This window comes from Falco rusticolus, chromosome 3 (genome assembly GCF_015220075.1).
Source record: "Falco rusticolus isolate bFalRus1 chromosome 3, bFalRus1.pri, whole genome shotgun sequence".
NCBI classification, from domain to species: domain Eukaryota; kingdom Metazoa; phylum Chordata; class Aves; order Falconiformes; family Falconidae; genus Falco; species Falco rusticolus.
The window spans coordinates 36,257,217-36,276,661 of record NC_051189.1 but is presented as its reverse complement, the minus strand read 5'-3'; the positions used below and the strand labels follow the sequence as shown (position 1 = coordinate 36,276,661).

Here is a 19,445-nt window from a genome sequence, read left to right as displayed (position 1 = left end):
GTATCCAAACTTCTTTGCTGTCTAGAAATCTCTTTAAGTTCTTGTTAAGGCTCTCCGCACCTTCTTTCTACTTGAAGATGGATATTTCTTGTACTGCATCTAGATGATAAGTCTATTAACTGCTCTTCAAACTCATGAAAGAGCATAATTATTCAGAATACTTCGTAAAATGACGAGTCACCAGTGTCTTATTACAGGCTGCTAAATCAAGACTGTTCACAATACAAAAAACATACATTGCTTTTAATAGAATTAATAAACTAACCTTGTATGTCCTACAACATACTGCAGTATAATAGTAAATCTGAAGACAGGTGATTTTTTTTAGTCAATCATGGCTATACCTGCCCCTTATCAGAAGAGTCAAAGATACACTCTATTTTGTTTGAGTCTGAATTTTGTGGTATTACATACACCACCACACGTGACTAAAATTTAAAACTTTACTACTTTTTCCTGTGACTTTATGCAACTGTCCTTAGGAGGAATAGCATAAAACAATAGGGTACATCTGGGGAGGGGAAAGATACCACAGCTGTATCAAGAAAGTTAACCATCTACAGCTGCTTCTAGACCCTTTTTTAAAGCTTCTTCATCAATCAATTGCCCATTTAAAATACTAGAAAGCAGCAAAGTCATATAGCTAACACACTATCATGTTACCCAAATCACCACTGCTTACCCACAAATCTTATAAATGTACAATCTGCTGCACTAGTTGACTCAATACCAACTTATTTGTGTTTGTAGTAAAACGAAGGCTTTTCCAATTACCTTCACATTTTGATTGGGTACACAGTGCAGAATCTGCAAACCAAGACTTCCATAAAGAATTTCAAATGCAGCTTTGCAAATATGCTGTTGGCTAGCCAGAAGGATCATCTACTAAACAATGCTAAGCTAGGGATTTATTTCATAACACAAAATAGTACATAATCTGGTCACAATAGAGCTGCTTATTTTTCTTGAATTTAAATAACTTCTACCCATAACTTAAAACAAAAAGTATTTATGTCTTTCTTTCAAGGATTACTTTATAGCAAAAAATCGGAACATTGCAATGGTATCAATACAAGATTAATGAAACATGAAGGTTTCACAAAGGTGGAAAGAAAGAACGGATGAAAACACAGAGGTGAAGACAACAGTACAGACAAAAATTTATTGATGTTCTGCTTTAAGGAATAAAAGAAGAGCTGAGTCTTATTACAATTTCTTTATTAGTAACAGGAAAGGAAACAAATTCAGTTAATTTATACTTATTTAAGTATTTTTACTACTTTATGTATATGGAAAGAGATGAAAAAAAACAGGAACCAGGAGGTGATTCCTACAATGCCCAGAACCTGTATGTCCATGGCTTTTCACATTCCTCCCACCTACCTCCAATTTACACATACTCCTCCCCTACGCCTGCACCAGTTCCTAAATGAGCTGGGATCAGCTATCTCAACAGCATGATTCCCACCCACGCTGAGGAGCACACAGACACCTGCCAGTGTGCGCTTACCAAAACTCACAGCCTGCGGAACACCCAAAGCGTCTAACTCTCCTCCAGTGCAACTCTGAACAGAAATCACCTAGTCTCTCTATCAGGGAAAGCAGGTGAACCTACTGCATGGATTACAGCAAAAACAAAATCATGCCAGCACACACAGTCCTATGAACAGCCCACAGTGTTTTGGGCCCAACATCTGCCTGTGCAGCTAGATTGCTTAGACATAACTCTGCATCACGTCTCTGAGCAATGGTATCTGTGTCCTCGCATTTTAGGCTGCTCTACAGGGCTGCCATGCTGAAACAGGACACTGGCAACGCCACACAACAGCACTTTCTTATCTTCAGCCTGACAGTTTCTCCATTTATCTCAATCCTGCCCTTCCAGGCTCTTTTTTTCCAGTCTCCTGGGGGGCAGGATACTGTTTCAATAGTCACAGTAGGAGAATAATTGGGATCTCCCACAGCAACAGTGGATGTAAATATCCTGTTGATAACAAGCACTAGGACAGATTTCAGTGCCCATTTAACCTTTACATTATGCTTCCATACACCTTCTTCTAGATATCTCACATGATAAAAAAGAGGCTGCTGGCATTCACTTGCTTTTCTCCATGACTCTGACAGTGCCAAGACAGTTTGAATTTTCGGATTCCACTCTGCCAGCCAGTCATCCAAGGCATATCACACGTGCCTACCACTCACTGACCTCCAGCCATGCCAAAGTGATCACTTGCCAACCCAGAGCTATCTGGACTTAGTTCCAGAAGACAACTGCATCCGCTGCTTCTCCAGCGCTGTGGTCTTCCTTATGCCAACCAAGGCCAGAACAGTGCCAGGTGCTCAGGGCCTGCCCATGTGGATTTGTGTTCCTGAGTCACTGCTGCCTATCGCAACTGTGTACAATTTCACTGTAGTATAATTACATTCTCCAAAGAAGCCACGTGCACCATTCCTCTGCTGTCCAACAACATTAGAAGTCTGTCTACTTCATTTCAGAGACTGTTGCTCCAACACCATGTTGAGTTTTACAAAATTCTGTTGTGCAGGCATTTCTGTCATATGCAAAGGCGGTCATCCGACAGACTCAGCTGCACCCACAGCTGGGCCAAACCCAAGTCAGAACAGCCAAGTTTTGGTGCCTCAGCTAGAGCATTCACAAGCTAGAACTGCTCCTTCCTAGAGGTCAAAAGAAGGACAAACAGGCTCATTCCCACTGTAATGCAAACCAGCATTTCAGGCAGATCTAGCTGAGACAATGCAAGAAGCCTGCGATGCAGTCCTTATTTAGCATGAACCTGAAGGCACCAGGATGCGTTCACAGCATAGCAGGGGCAGACATAACCCAAGTTTCTCAAGCACAGCTGTATAAGCTGGCAAAGTAAGCCAAGAGAAACTTCCAGGTAATGAAAACTCATTCCAGTTCCCACAACTGGCAGGACTCACTCTCAGTTAGTCAGCAGTTTCCAATATTTGAATGCTAGCCAGAAAGAGTAACCTTGTGCTTGACATACATATTTGTAATCAATCAAAAAATGTTTTTAAGTTATTCATTAACACTAGAAATGCACTCCATCTACACAAAGATTATGGGTGTCCTAAGACATATTACACTGTGAAAATTACAAGCGAAAATTGCACCAAGTGTAACTAAGTATTTTTGTTCTCAAATAACTGCAACTTCAGTAAAATAATCTTCTAAATGTTAACTTAAGTGGGAAGATAGATTGAAAGAAATACCTCCCATCTATAATTACATTAAAAATAATTCTTATTTTTTTTAATGTTTGATTTCAAAACATCCAGTGTTATACATTATTTTAAACCAAGGTTGCCAAGATTCTGCATAAGCAAGGCAGATACACATCACTTATAAAGAATATCCAGAATATTCAGAACAGAACACTTCTTTAAAATTCTCACTTGTATTTTAGCTTTTAATCTCTCCCCTAAAACATAAATAGATATGATAATTCTTTATATCACCTATTAAAATAGTTTTTACTTTCTTCTCTTTATGAACATTGATTTTTTTTAATAGTAACAAGAAATTAAAATAGACACCCTCCTCAGATTTCTGAATCCTTTCAGGAAAGAACCTGTAGCTGACACAAGTAAATTTAAAAATACTTATGTTTCTGCAAGAATACTTTACCTATTTCAGAAATTAGTTATTATCATGTATTGATACCAACCCTGTCCCTTCCATCTGAACTTTAGACAAAGCCAGTTATGTTCCTTCTTAATAAATGCTTTCCTTAAAACACGGTATTCAAGGAACTAAATAGGAAATTCCTCAAACATGCTACTTCTTTGAGATCCAGAAACAAGCAATGCCCTCTGCTGTGCCGGGTGTGGAGTTTCACCAAAACCCTAGCGCAGCATCCCTGCCTCGGTGGGACCCGCAGCCTGGTGGAGAGGCTGAAGATCTCTGCTTCTGAAACAAAGACACTGATTCTGCTCACATCACTGATCTCTGACACGCACCTGATGGTTTGTACCCTGTTACTGTAAAGTAAAAAGGTACCAACAGAGTTTTAGCACATTGTAACACATGGCAGACCAGCAGCAAGGTAACATAGGGATAACCCATTTCTACCTAAAAATCTATGTGACAAACTTCCCCACTCGTTCTTCAAAACATTTTTAGACTATTTAGTTCACAGTACTCGAAAATGTGCAATTTATTCTTAATTAGTTATTTAAGTCTAACATTTTCTTCAAATGTTGGTAACCTAGCTAAGAAAGTAGCTCAACCACCATTTCTCTACCTGTATCAACAAAAATCATCACATCCTTCCTTTTAAAAGTCAAGGTTTCCCATTTTGCTAGGCAGGCAGCTTCAATCTGCAAATACAGGTAACACCTAAAGCATTTCCAGTCCTTCTAAAAGATTTCTGTAAACAATTCCACAGTGAAGAAAAGAACTTTAAACTTGCCCTTTTTTTGTTCAGTTTAGAATACAAAATTTAGCCATTATAAAAATGCAGAAGGAAAAAGCAGTAAGAAGTAAGCTGCCTGCTGTAGACAGTTGAACATCATGTGGATGTTATCAGAATATTTTGCCTACCAAGTTCATTTTTAACAATTTCAATCAATATTTAAGCGCCTGCTCTGTTTGCAAAACATAACAACAGAACTGTAAACTGAAGGTGAAAAATAAAACACAAAACCCTAAAAAATTACCAACACAGCAGAAAATACCACCAGGCAACTATGAAGCATTATCCGCAGTACGCATTTGCTGCTGTGCCCAAAAAACTTACTAAGCTACCTAGGGAAAACATCATCATGCTTTCTGAATCATCTTAGACGAACACATCTCAACACACCCATTTATGAAGTTTCCTGACATTTGCCTAAAATAAGCCACTGCCTACCAAGTATCATAGTATTCATTCCATTTCAAAAATGAGGGAAAAACATCTGACACAGGACATCAGTACCAAAACATTAAGCCTCCCCCCTCGTCCCAAAATGAAACAGAAACACTAAGGACCCAAATAACATCTCTGCGCTCTTGAAGGGTGTAAGTACACCAAAATCCAGGCAGCATTTTGTACCCGTCTACTTGCCTGCAGAGATAAGGAGCACAAACCTTCCTCTGGCTGCAGCTCAGATAAGGGATGAGCACAACCACTTTTCTCCTGCTTGAAAAAGAAGATCCTGCAGCTGCGTGGCACCCGAAAGGGACTGTAGCTAGAGCCACCGCACCCTCTCCTGAGGAGAGCAAGTTGCTCCCCTCAGAAGGATTTTCTCAAAAGGTCTTCTAATGCTTTCAGTTTTTCCAGCAGCATCCAGTACATCCTCCCGTAAGTATTGCTCAGCTTTATGCCACATTAGTATCAGGATTGCTCCCAGATGTGGAAAGTTTATTTAGTACACCCCTAGCAATCAAAAAAACAGTTAAAATTGGTGAAAAGGTGATTTCAAGAAAAATACACAGAACCAACAGATTACACTCCAAATCAGACCCCTTTCATTTTCTTCGTTTCAGTACGTCATCTTCCACTGCTAACTCATTCTCACCAAACCCCACTCCCTCTCCTGCACACTCTTAAAAGAGCAAACAGTGAATAACATCAATCACACTTGGGCTCACTGAGCACTTTGCTAACTGGCTTAAGAACAGCACGAAAGTGGATTCATAACAATCTTCTTCATCTCACTGTTATGCTTTTAACATCACCACGACACTGTAAAGCAAGCTACTGGTCTTCCTCTTGTTTGAGTAAGAAAATAATGCAGCAAAGTGTAGAGCAATGCAGAGTTGTAGTCCAGCTCTTCATTTTACTTTCCTAGTTTGATTTGTGTATTGAATTATTTATATTTGTGTGAATTATTTATATTTGTGTATATAATTCCACTTGGAAAAGATGCTGTAAACACTATGTAGCATTCAAGTCAGTTAAGAACCTTTAAAGGCTTAATGACAATTTATTTATAGATAGAAACAGAATAGAATACATTCCTAGCTTCTTACTTCAAAAGAAAGAAAGGGGAAAAAAAAGGAAAACAAAAAAATTACTCCCCAAATCCCCAAAGTAGCATTCAGTTTCTTCCACGCCTAGATCAAATGAATCCCTTCCTAAACTCTTCTGTGGACATCTGCCTTGGACACCACCTGAGCCAGCACCTTTGCTCAGGCAAACCTTTTGTCTTTGCACAGCCAGCCTTGCTAGCGTGGATATTCAATGAAAAACAGGATCATAGAATGGTTTGGGTCAGAAGGGGCCTTAAAGATCATCCAGTTCCAACCCCCCTACCATGGGCAGGGACACCTTCCACTAGATCAGGTTGCTCAAAGCCCCACCCAGCCTGGCCAGCCTAGCCTTGATGGGATGGGGCATGCACAGCTCCTCTGGGAAACCCATTCCAGTGCCTCACCACCCTCATAGTGAAGACTTTCTTCCGTATAGCTGAACTACATCTACCCTCTTTCAGTTTAAAGTCATTATCTCTTGTTGATCACTACACGCCCTTGTAAAAGTGTCACAGTTTATGCAGTAATTTCGGGTTATCAGGTCCTGGATTCAGTGACACAGACATTTCTAGTTCTATACTCCCAGCACTAAACTACTCCAGCAATATTAATTCACAACACTAATCTCCATACCCTACTGGGCACAGTACAAGTAACCCCAGCCCCTGACGTCGTCAAACAGAAATGGAAAAGTTAGAAAAAGATGTGACAAGGATCAAGAGCAGCATGGAATCACTTCCACTTGAGGAAAAGTCAGAGCTCAGGATTTTTCACCCTGGAAGAGATATTCTGCGATGTGCTAGTACACAAACACACAGAGCTTTTTTCTGTTTCCCTAGACATCTGCTAACGGCCACTGTCACAACAGGCACTGGAAAAATCAGCACGATGAAAACCAAGTCAACAGCCAGAGAAAGTGATGGTTATTCACAAAATCTCTACATTCATCTTACCACTCGGCTAATTCATTCCCAACTTTCATTAGCTCATATTCTCATACCCACTGACTCACAACCAGAAGTGTATAACCAAAGTGGTCTGGGGCAAGACCACTTGGCACCACGGACAAAGAATGCCAGCTATCAAGGCCCCACCACAGCTCCAAGATTCTTCCTGTTTGGCAATGATGAATTAGGTTTTGGACAAACCCTTCACACCCTTCAGGTGCCAACAGTTGTTTACAGGGTGGCCCTTTGCTCCAGAATCTCACTGCAGCCTCAATAACAGCAGGCTGCTGCTCACTGTGTCTCTCCCTGTCTTCACGCTGGAGCAAATGGAGGAAAGCAAATGGCACATAAGATATGTGACAAGCCTACTGCCCTCCTGTTGTTGTTTGGAAGCAGGGTCTGCTCTTGACAAATCATCTGTGCTGCAGACTCACAGCACAGGCCTTGGCAAAAACATCATGAGCCTCAATTTTACTCCCATGAACAAGTTCCCGGAGAACTGTGGCCTCCAATACACGCTACTGTTTCAACCCCTGGCCTGCTGTTTCTTTGATACCTTCACACGTATGCATTTCCACAGGTGTTTCATTCACATCAGCCTTCATATTTCCACCACAAATCCGTCGAGTACCGGTTTACCAGTTCTTTGATTTGGCCTGCTGAAACTGTTTAATTAAAGATTTCCCACATCCTCCCTGCCCGACTTTAGCAGTCACAACGCAGTTTTGCCCACGGAGCTGTACCTTGCTTCCTAAACAACCAGAAGTACTTGCATGCTTTCTAGACCGGATTTTTGTAGGAGTACGTTAAAAACAAAGCATAAAAACTCTCCGCGCATCCATAGGATGTTTACTACGCAGGGTGAAGCAGGGAGGAGAGAAAACCACGCGAAATCAGCCGGGCACGCGGGCAGAAGGGCCGCAGCAGGGGGAAGCGCAGCGGCGGGGAAGCGGGCCGCCCGCGCCGGCCAGCGGGCAGAGGGGGCGGCGGCAGACGGCGGCGGCAGGCCCGCGGCGGGCACTGCCGGGGCGGCCGGGCCAGGCCCGCCCGCGGACACCGGCCCGGCCCACACGCCACGCCCTCACCTGCCGGCGGCCGGGGGCCGCGGTCCCGGTGCCCGACCGCTCCTCCGTCTGCTGCGGGAGGGTCCCGGCACCCGGCGCTCCCGCCGGCGGGGCGCCGCCGCACCACCTCACCGCCGGCAGCCGCAGCCGCCACGGCCGGACCCCGGCCCGCACAGCGGCGAGGCCCCATCTCGGCGCCGCCATGGCTGTCCGCGTGGAGGGCGGAGCGTGAACTCTGACCCCGCGTCACGCCCGGGTCAGGGGCACGCGGCGGGCGCAAGCGCACCGGGCTCTGCTGAGGCGGGCGGCCGCCATCTTGGCTGAGGGGCGCTGGGCTCCGCCCTGCGGCGGTGGCACGGCACGGCCAGGCCCGTCTGCCCGCGGCGCCCCCCACCGGCCTGCGGGGGAACGCGCACAGCGCCGGGAAAGGCGCACCCGGCTGCCCGCTCCGCCCCGTGCCGCTCCAGGCGCTGCCGGCCGCGTGCCCGCTCCCGCCCGCAGGGCTGCGGGTGAGGGGAAGGAGCGAGCCCCGCCGCCCCTCAGCCGCCTGAGGAGCCGGCCCGGCAGGCCGAGAGGCAGAGGCGGCGACAGGCCTGCCTCGGGGAGCAGGGAGTAGGTGGCGGCTGCGACATTAACACGCACAGCCTGGAAAAACTTCAGTTGCAACAGCCACCCGAAGGCTGCTTGCACTCCAGGGGAAGGTGCAGGCAGAGGAAGATGCAGCCGAAGGTTACACGAGGCCGCAGCTGCAAAGCTGAGTGAATTACATTACAGATCCAACGATACAGGCACCTGGCCTTAAAAAAAAAAATAATTAATCAATTACTCCACAACTCTGAAAGCCCAACTCTGGATGAGATGACCCTAATTAATCAGATAAGTAGGAACCCATAGAACAAGGCCCATGTTCCAGAAGGACCTGCCCTATGGAGGAAGAGCGCCACTCACTGTGTCATTCCATTCTCCATTGCTTTGTCAAGGTGTATCTGTCAGAGGCTGAGGGTATATCTCAAACCATTTTCTGAACTTCCCAGTGTAATCAGGGCAGTTTAATTTTCTGTAAACTACTAGAAGTCAACCTAGGCCTAGTCTCTTCCAGAAATGCCAAGCTCATCCATGCACATTCCCCCTGGTACAGCACTACTTTGAAACCAAACTCAAAAGGACTGTTTCAACTAGAAATAAAACCAACTTATTTATATAAGCCTCCATATTCACAACACAATACATTCCTCACATACAGGTTTTTATTAAGCTTCTCATACTTGATTAAACATATATACTACATCTGACATGCTAATATGGTTGTCAGGAGCCAACGTTTTTCCCTCCAGACATTTGTGGCAGTTGAAGCTCCATGGATTTCACACAAACGTTTCAAAACTTGGTTCCAGTTCTAAGCACAGTGATAAAACACTTGCTGGGAGTTCTAACTATACTGATGCCATGTGCCAGAAAGATACAAAATGCAAGAACCTGGAAAAGTACATCAGATAAAGCAACAGGTAGGAGAACAGATCTTGTAAGAGCTATGCTGCGGTATGACACTGTGCACCTCTTGAAACAGATTTCTGGGGTCTTAACCAGGGATTGGGGTGCTAGTGGTACAAGCCTTTAACACATGAAAAAAAAACCCCAAAACTGTGTAGCAGATGTTTTCAATGATCAGCCTACAAGGGAAACAACATTAGCATTTGAGAGCAATTCCCTTGATGCCCAAGAAAGAACCACTTTTGTGTTCAGGCTTATTTTTACAGTCCATGCTTTGTTTGGTGCAAATGTGATGCCACCATGTGTGAACTAAGATGAATCTATTCAAGACTGATCAAAAGTTCAGAAGAGTGTCTCTTGCCACATTATCATCATGTACAAAAAGCAAGACTAAAAATGTTATTGTAACTGAACCAAACCAGTACTATTAGGCATCTTGCTTCCATTTGTGATGGTCAGAAGTTTCCTAGGTGGATAAGCCACAGACAAATCAGTAAGTTCTAGATGTTATGTGTTATCCTATCCGCATCTGTTGTATGAGGAACACGCTCATAAGACAGTACACTCCTACCCATGTGTAATCCTGCTGTGAATAACTTGTTTAAAGCCTGCTGAAGCAGAAGTCCTTTCTTTAGCTGGGAGTGATCCTTCTAGTTCGGTGTCCTGTGCAGGCAACACTTAACTGAAAAAATCACAAGGGAGTGAAGTAACAAGCTTCAGTTTGGCAGTGGCAGTAGATTCATAATGATTAAGTTGAGCAGTAGTTACAGATTCAAAAGAAATTATGTATCCACAGTATATGTACAGTATAATTAACTTCTCAAAAGAGGGTTTTTTCATTGCTATATTTTAAAGGTTGCCTTCAAATTACAGATAAGTCCTTTAAACGCTTGAAAGGCATAAAAATTCCCCTTCCCACACAAAACCCCAAACAATGGATTTTAGTTTCAAAAATAGTTTGAACCCAACAAACAAGCTTGGTATCAGTTAATCTGGTAAAATAGCTACGTGCTAAATAAAAGCACATCTGGTGGAAAGAGCGCAAAGAATGTTACAAGTGTGCTTAGTTTTTGCTTGCAGCATCTGGCAGTGGGTAGCAGGACAGAGGCAGGAATCTCAGTGGGTCTCCTCCTGTGTCTGTTCTGCAGTAGTTTCTGTGGCACTGGCATTGGCAGCAGAATTAAGAACTTCTCCAAAGTCTCCCCCAGCAGGTTTGCTTCCTCCAACTTTAGACTGGAACACAGAGAGCACCTCAACATAAAATTGCAGTTACTTGACATGCCAAACACACACACCTGCATAAAATCAGTACCTGTGCATGAGTAAGTTTAGTAACTCCCTTCAGCAGAACGGCTTTTTTCAGGACTGAGCTACCTCTATTATACTCTACAGACAAGTCTTTACGTATCATGCAGAAAACAAGCACCAGATCAACATAGCAGCCTCCCTCTGACTTCAAGATACACAAAACATGAAGCAGCCCTGATTCCAGGGAGTCTGCAGATTGACACACCCGCAGTTAAAAATGGAGACAGGTATGCAGCCTTTGAAAGATTCAGTTATAACTCGCTTCTGTATTGCTCAAGAAATAGCCTTGAACAGTTTGCAGTCTCAACAGCAATTCCCAAGATTTTTAGTGGAGCACAGCAACTATTTTACTTTCTCCAGGTAATGGGTTTGCCTTTCCGCTTCCTTCTATGGTATATACCCTGTGGAATGTCTAGTTGCCCATGCTATCACTTGCATCCTTCTCATCCAACCCAGTGTGTACACAAGAACAGTCAAATCTGGTCCAGTTAGATGTATTAGTTATTTTACCATGATTTTTTTACCTGGAGAAGCTATTAATGGTTGCTTCTGGCACTTGAGGCTTTTGTGAGTAAATTTTAAATTAAGGTACAAAGTCCTTGCGTATTTTATGCCAGAAATAAGAGAAATATCCCAAGCTACTCTCCTGTGTAGGAAACTAGTCCTTAGGAAGGCACAGAAATAAAAGCCTAGACCATTTTAGATACATACTACTACATATGTTATACTGGCTGTGCAGGTTAGCTAGCTCTTAGTCCTTCTAGTTAAAAGCATCCTCCTGTAAGAGGTGCAGGAAGCCCATTTTTATTCTCAAATCATTAGGCAGAGAAACCATTTCCATAGTACTTAAAATGACATCATCTAAGCACCTTCAGCAGTTTACCAGTAACTAAAAAACAGGATACCCAGAGTCCACTTCAGTCTTCTCTCCACATCCACAGCTCCATAATCCCCAAAGCTTTTTAGTAATGCTTACCTTTAAGCTTTCAACTTTTTCCTCAAAGGATTTGAAAGTAGGAGAATTTCTAGGAAAATAATAAAAGGAACCACAAAATTAAAAATGTATCTGATTAGTCTATGAACATCAGAAAACAAGCAGTTACTTTTCCCAGTGTCAACATGAGTTTTGTTTATTTGGGGGTCTTTCCTTATTTTAAGAGTAGCCTAAAAATAATTTAGATCTGGATCGCCCAAAGTACTACAAAACTAAAATTCAAACACACTCAAGTTGCAGCTCATTTGTGTCTTTGGCAACTAAGCATTGCCAAGCTCAGCAATAGGATCTTTCATCACCCCGTGGAAGGGAGAACTTATTCCCATGTTTTCAAACAGGTTTCTGGCTTAAAGGATTTGTTTGGAAAAGCTTAGTCACCACTTCTGGATAGCCTAGTACATTATTGCTGAAGAAAGCCTTGTAATTGGAGGCTTTTCACTTGTTAGAGGAAAATCAGTTTAGTTTAATAGGGTATGTGTTCAATTAACAAAACATGGTTCGCAGTGGCATTTTTTGCTAACGTTAAATTTCAGGGAGACTCCCCCTTGCCTTTTAAGTGCTGGAGATAGCTGTGATGACAAATGGTAAATTCTGCATATGAAGAGCACGACAGCTTGGGATCTTCAATTCTGAGGGCCAGTTTATTATTTAGTAGGGTCAGAAGAGCAGCTTTCTGCTCTGTCACTGCCATTTGCAAGTTGTGCAACAGCTTGTGCGCGTTTTCTGCCTTTATGCAGGATGGAAGATGCTTGCCTTCAGTGGACCAGGACTAGGGATTCATAGCAGACTAAAAAAATTATTACGTAAAGATGAGAGGTTTATTTCAGAAGAGGTCTTAAGCTTCCCTTACCCCTTTGCTTGGTATTTATGCAAGTCACCCACACTTAGCAGAACTCTTTCATTTGGGAAAGCACACAGTGACATATCTATCTCTCTCTCAAACCAGACTCTCTCAGGAGAGGGAGGGACACAGTGCCAAGCAAGAGGAGAGAAAAAGGCAAGCACTTCAAGTCAGCAAGAGACTTTTTGTGAAACCACAGTATGTTTTTGTCCACTTTCATTGTTCTAAAACAGATGCCAAGATATTGCCTTTTAAACTTGGTATCATTTAGTAGCATTACGTTTCTAACAGGCAGGGAAAAGTTGTCATAGTTCTCCAAACAGCAGGGAAGTGCACTTGGTCACATTCCAGATGCGTGATAACCACCATCATTAAGCAGAAATAAAACAAATTTTATCCCGTACAGGAAAACCATTACAAAGTTGGGTAGGTTTTTTCGGTTTTGTTTTAAATCTACAGTAGTTGACTTAAGTTCAATACGATTTGGTTCCACACATGAAAATAAACAAACAAAACAGCTGGATTACGCATACATTACCTCATAATAGGCATACTAATTGAATGCTGTATGGAGCGTATACTAAATGCCAGCATTAAGAAAAAAGAAAGCGAGAAGTTAGTTTGAGAGACAGACTGAGAAGAAATTGTCTTAGAGAGCTGACTTCTGAATACTATCTTTGGTAAATAGCTGAACAGTCTTACAGTCTTCTATAGTAACTGCTTGGGTTTGCTTTTTTAAAATTGCTTAGCCATGCACACACACAAGTACATCAGAGCAAAAGCTGCAACAACTTTTTTCTTTTTAGAAGGATTCAAGTGCCATGCTTGTTAGTACGCATTCTGCTTAGCTGCAACAGTTTGCCTACTCATTAAGTTTATCAAGCAATGAGAGTCATGATGCATTTACAGTTTTGACAATATCAAGTAGAAAGTCAACATTCAAGAGTCTTACCAATCAACTAGTCTTCCTACTGAAAGAATTATTCCTCCATTCAGAAGGCTTCCATTTCAATTCAGTGTAATATTTCCATACTCATCAATAAAAATTACCTACTCGTCAATATAAATTATTTAGCAACAGCAGTCACCTCAATCTGTATTCAAGGCCAGGTTTATGCAGGGGGCAGGGAGAAAGTCCTTGTCTCAACCTTGTTCTGAAATTCATTGAGGATTTCTGTAACCTGCTAGCGGCTGTACAGTTACCGTTTGCTTAGCGACAACACACACCTACTCCTGGAAGGTGACTGGATATGGATTAAGAAGCTCCCAAATAACTGCAAGACCACCTGGAATTTAATTTCTTTTTCATATTCTAGAAAATCCCTGTTTGCTCTTGATACAAATTATTCTTACACGTTAAATGTTTCTTGTCAAATTCCACAATAGTATGTTAGAAAAACTGTTGATCACAATTTTTCATAAATATACTTGGAATGAAATTTCGAGTGGGCTTTATGATGTCTTTCAAGAGAATACTTTCGGGGGGGGCGGCGCAAAAATCCAACCCCAACACTCACATTTGCTGCACCTCCAAAACTCCAGTTCGTATTTCAGCATAACGGAAGATACATTCACACATGCAAAAAGGTTCTGTGTTCATTGCAAAATGAGCTTTAAGAGATGCTTTCAGGAAGCTCATCAGTAGAATACAGTGACAGAAAAAAAACTATACACATAAAAAGATCCCTTCAGGTTGGGATCCCTTACGGCAGGTGCACAACTGAAGGCTGGTTTGTAGGTAGTGTATTGGGGATCAGATACGCAAAGGCCAGATGCTGTCCTGACACTCGCCAGTAATGCATGTCCGTGTTTCCTCCACTTCCCCAACCCCTTTTCTGCTGTTTCATCTTCACAGATGCTTTGGCTTCCACAAGCTTTTCCAGAACACGTAGAAACTGACTGTCTTTCGGAATGTAATTTGTATTCCTCACTGTGTTGCCGATTACTACAAGTTCTGGTCTTGCTACATGCGAAGTTTTAGTACAGCATTAGGCTGATACTAACAGTTCTCTGTCCATTTGTGATCAGCTGCTTCCCCTCACCCTGCAAGAAGGGCCTCCCCACCAGAATAAGTTTAAGGCTAAAGAGGGTGAAAATGACCTTCTTTTCCCCATATATATTTACAACCTGGAGGCATGCTTACACTGCAAAGCAACAACCTGTGGTGTATTGCAGATCTTTTAACAGGTGTCTAGGGAAATTTAATCTCATAGAGATTATTTAATTGAAGAACCATTAATACATTGTGAAGGATTTACTTGCTGTTGTACAGTACACTTACATACACTCCATATCCATCTTGTAAAATGTCACCATAAGATAGTATATAGTTTTATCACAGAATGATCTGGTTTGCAAGAGAATTGGATTAGATAAATGCAGTTGATCTTTTTTAAACATCAAATCACCTGTTCAAGTAGTGCAAAGAAGCACAGTTAAACCTTTAAAAGCCTTAAGAAGAGAACCTGTATTTAATTTCTTTTCATAAATGACAGAATGCCACATCAAAGCACTTACTCAAGTAAGCTATCAAGTTGGGCAGTCTGGAAAAGAGAAGCCCTTTTTACAGTGCTCATGAGCAAGCCCCTAGCTTTAATATATATATATATAAACCCCAAAAAGTTGCTCTCCAGCCTTCCATGTATTTTGTGTTGCATTGAAAGTTTTCCTATCCTTTATACAATTACTTTTTATAGCTACTACATTGCCTCACATTTTGAAAATGCACAAGGAGGTATACCAGAGTCCCTGCCTGGAAAACAGGGGCTTAAAGACTGTGTAAGCCCCAGTTATTTGCTTTTGTTCACAGATAGGTTTTCAGCTGATACGCTGATAAATGATAATATTCAGCAGTTCACAGATTTCCAAAGCAAGCAAAGAAAGTTATTCTGCAATCTCAGAGCACAGCAAAGATGGATTTCTGTTCCATAGTATGGATGCAGTGCAAGAAGAGCTAATTACAAAGTCATTGCTCAGGAAGTTTGCAGATTGCTAGAGGAAAGACCCAAAGGTGATTTGAAAGCAACTGCAAAAGATCTGCAGAATTTAGTTTTTATCTTGATCCACTATAACTTACAGTTTCTCAAAATCAGTCTGAGAGGTACCAACAATTTACATCATTTTAATTGCTATTTGATGCATATATTTCCATAAGGACTAGCATTCCACTAGATGATGCTAGTGACTGCCTAGTTGACTTAGGACACAAAGAAATGGAATGAAGCTGCACCAGGGGAACTTCAGATGGGACATTACAAAAAGGCTCTCCACTGAGAGGGTAGTCGGTCATTGGAACAGGCTCCCTAAGGGAAGTATTCAGGGCACCAAGCCTGTCAGAGTTGAAGGAACATCTGGATGACGCTCTCAGTCATATGATCTCGTTTTAGGTAGTCCTGCAAGGAGCAGGGATTTTGACTTGATGATCCTTACAGGTCCCTTCCAACTTCAGATAGTCTGTGATTCTACAATCTTGGTACTACTGCTGTTTTGCACATAATACTCATGTTGCCTATATAAGGAAAGCTAGCTCATCACAAGTTCAAGATATTCTTATAAAGAAGAATGAAGGTATTAAGAGAAACCTAAGAAGGAACAAAGTGCATTTTCAGCACAACAAAAAGCAGAAGAAACACACACAGAGGAAGCAATAATGCACAGACTTCACACCACCAGTCCTCTCTCTTCCTTTCTGTTTCAGTACTTTCCAAATTCACAGCTCCACCAGCTGCCTTACTCCCTTTCGCAACTCCCTCCAACATCATTCTTGCAGTGCAAAGTAATTAAGACCTGCATGTGATGTTTACTGCATGGAACATGCGGAAGTAGCTGAACACAGAAGAAGTCATGCCATTAAAGCTGAGAAGTCCCTAAGCTAAAACAGTAGAAGAAAAGAAAAGCCATGTTGAAGAAGCTACATAAGAGTTTAAGAATAAATATTCACCTGGATATTCAGTATTTATTCAAGTAAGTATCAGGCCCATCGATTCTCATTTCCAGGAAAGAACTCGGGCATATAAACTTTTCTGAAGTTCAGACTTGTGCAGTCTTAAAGATAGATGCCACTTGAGTGGTCAACACAACACTGAATTCACTGACTGAATCCCAGATGAACTTGGTCATCATGAAAGCAAAAATACTCAAGGGTTTTAAATCTCTTGTTTAAGTGCAACTAGATCTTGAACAGCACTAATTCTTCCCACTTTTTTTTTTTTTTTGCTTTGTTTTAAACTCAGCTGCTCCTGAATTTATAAAATACCTTGAATTTCCATTGCCAAGATTCTTCCCAAGAAGCACACCAACAGTGTGGACTCCCTCCCAGTGGCCCAGTTTCTGATTAAGAGTTCTCAACACCCACCTAGCTACTAACTTGCGAAATTGGGACACTCTTCTTTTGAAGTATTAAATTCCAGAAGTGGGTTATAAGTCTGTGCTTGTCCTTGCCAAATGCAATAGTTAATACTAGTAGCGGAACACCATAGCCTTAAGGAAGAAAGGTGAACCCTGTTAAGGTGAACCCTGTTAAGTGAGCAGTCAAGCTCTGCATCCAAAAGTTACAGAAGACATCTTTCAGGCTCCGTTTGTCTCACTGATGCTAAAGGGGAAGTGTTTCAGACAGGCTGCTATTCTTGTACTTGAGCAAACAGCTCACTTCAGAGTCTGAGTTCTGACAGCATCCCGTCCCTGGTCCCTGCCCGTCTCCTCCCCAGGCACCGCTCCTGAGGCTACAGCTCCTAGTTAGCATTCTAGAAGCCAGATCCCTACATCTTTTTAGAGATCCCACTGTCTTTAGCTACTTAGTGGGAGAGTACAGAAAAGATGAAGCCAGACTCAGAGGTGTGCACAGAGGGGATGAGAGGCAATGGACAGAAGTTGCCACAGGAAATTTAACTACTGAAAACTTAACACTGAGTATTTGCTTAGACTAGGCAGATAAAGGGCAATGCAGACAAGGTAACTAAAATACTTCAGCAGCTCCAGACACCGAGTAATCAACTCAAAGATAACTACTGTTGCACTAGACAAACTATGAACAGAGAATGCATAAATTATTTTACATTTAGACTCTAGTGATTTGATTAGAATCACAATGGTAAACAGCCACTGTAACAGACACAAAAAAAGGGAAAATTTCTACTCTGTCAAAGCACAAACAGTGTACAAACAAAGAGAAAGAGGAATGCTGCATGCCATTGACCTCAAAACCATATTCTGTCTCATTACAAAAAACCATGCAGTAGCATTTAAACAGATTCCTTTCTTACAAGGACGAGAGACTAATTATTATTATGTATTCTCATGATTTCATGTTCTGAGATAGTTACCACGAGAACATGAAACATCTTCCCTGACATTGAGAGCTTCAGTTTTACATTAACACTGGAGAAAAAAAGAAATTACCTTTTACAGACAAAACTTATTTAAAGATTTTAATGGAGACAGTCTGACTATATGCTTAGTTTCAGAAACAATTCTTGCGCCCACCTTACCTAAAGGAATGTGAAAATGCCTGTAGTCTGCACAATGCCAGAGTAAGCATTAAAGAGAGAAAGGAAGTTCTGATAAATCTGAAGAAAAATATGTAACTATGTAGCTGCACCTCAAAGTGTTTTCTCACTAGACCTCAAAAGCAAGAAAGAGGTTAATGGCAGCACTTTAAAACAGAGGGCTGATTTTATTACACTGCTTTCCAATGCATCAACATTCTGTTAGAATGCATGAATTTTTATTTGTCCAATAATTTAAAAATATGTTTGATTCACTACTCGCAACAAATTACAAGCAGAGATGAATGTTTCTGTATGTTCCATTAAAATAAAAAGTAAAAATAAAAAAGTAAAAACTTAAAGTAAGAATTAAATCATCAAAGAAATAGTTGTAAGCTAAGCATATGATTGGATTGCATCCAGATAGAGTTTTGCATGCAGCTCACAATAGTGCTAAAAATGACCACCACACTTACCCAATTTGCATGAAGGGCTGTGTCACTTGACACAAGTCAAAATACATTGTATGCCCATATTTAAGAATTTTAATGTGCCAATAGTCTAGTAAAAAGGTAATAAAATCAAGCCCCTGCTATGAGGTAAAACAGCTTACAAAGAAATAAAACACACCTGAAAGGAATCCACACACAAGACAGGAAAAAAAAACCCAAACAACAACCAAACAAACCAAACCACAAAGAGTGAAAGACATTAGTTGTTTAAATGTAGTATTCCACATGCTGAGAAAGTCAGAGAACAGAAATGGCAATGCTACATGCATCACACAGAGGCAGGCAGACACACTGCCACCTGTAACCCTATCAGAAAAATAAGAGTAGCAGTGGAGTTGCTTCTCATGCTTATATAAAGTACACACCACAGAACTCTTCTGCATCAGTGAGGACATATAAGGAGATTTTGCAGCAAGTTGCTCAGCTCTGCTAAACGAGATGCTAAGGGCTCTTGGTAGATTAACTCTTAGAAGTGCTAGATACATTAACAGCATAAATTTCAGGGATCACCTGCTTAAATCAAAAGTGCAAATACTTGGGAAAAGCTGAAGAAACCTACCTGACATCTTCAAACTTTTTGGTTATGACTGAACCAACAGATGAAAAAGCAGCAGAAGCCTTCTGACCAGCCTGAGACAGGGTTTCTGATGTTTTCTTGTATCTGTGTTCAAACAAAATTAAGTCTGTAGATATTTTAATAGAAAACATAAGGAACCTTTTAGTGTACGCAAATTCACATCAAACCCAGATGTGTACTTCAGCTTTGGGGTCAAATGGACAAGCTACTTAAGAGATTATTTTGAGCCATTGCAGTCCCTTCTGGCT

At 41.6% G+C, this 19,445-nt stretch overlaps 1 protein-coding gene across 7 annotated transcripts in view; it reads right to left on the bottom strand.

Moving 5' to 3' along the window:
* TPD52 (tumor protein D52) overlaps window positions 1-19,445 on the bottom strand; it is a 127,848-nt gene that overhangs the window by 77,840 nt on the left and 30,563 nt on the right. For 3 of the 7 annotated variants that reach the window (XM_037382208.1, XM_037382204.1, XM_037382210.1), the window contains exons 4-8: window positions 19,180-19,281; window positions 18,112-18,138; window positions 13,164-13,205; window positions 11,767-11,815; window positions 9,217-10,715 (exon numbers count right to left, since the gene is read on the bottom strand). In XM_037382208.1, coding sequence (XP_037238105.1) covers window positions 10,599-10,715; window positions 11,767-11,815; window positions 13,164-13,205; window positions 18,112-18,138; window positions 19,180-19,281 — 337 coding nt within the window. In that variant the 3' untranslated portion in view covers window positions 9,217-10,598. Of the gene's footprint in view, window positions 1-9,216; window positions 10,716-11,766; window positions 11,816-13,163; window positions 13,206-18,111; window positions 18,139-19,179; window positions 19,282-19,445 lie in introns of those variants that run through there. The other 4 variants (XM_037382209.1, XM_037382206.1, XM_037382207.1 and 1 more) reach the window with 3 other exon arrangements.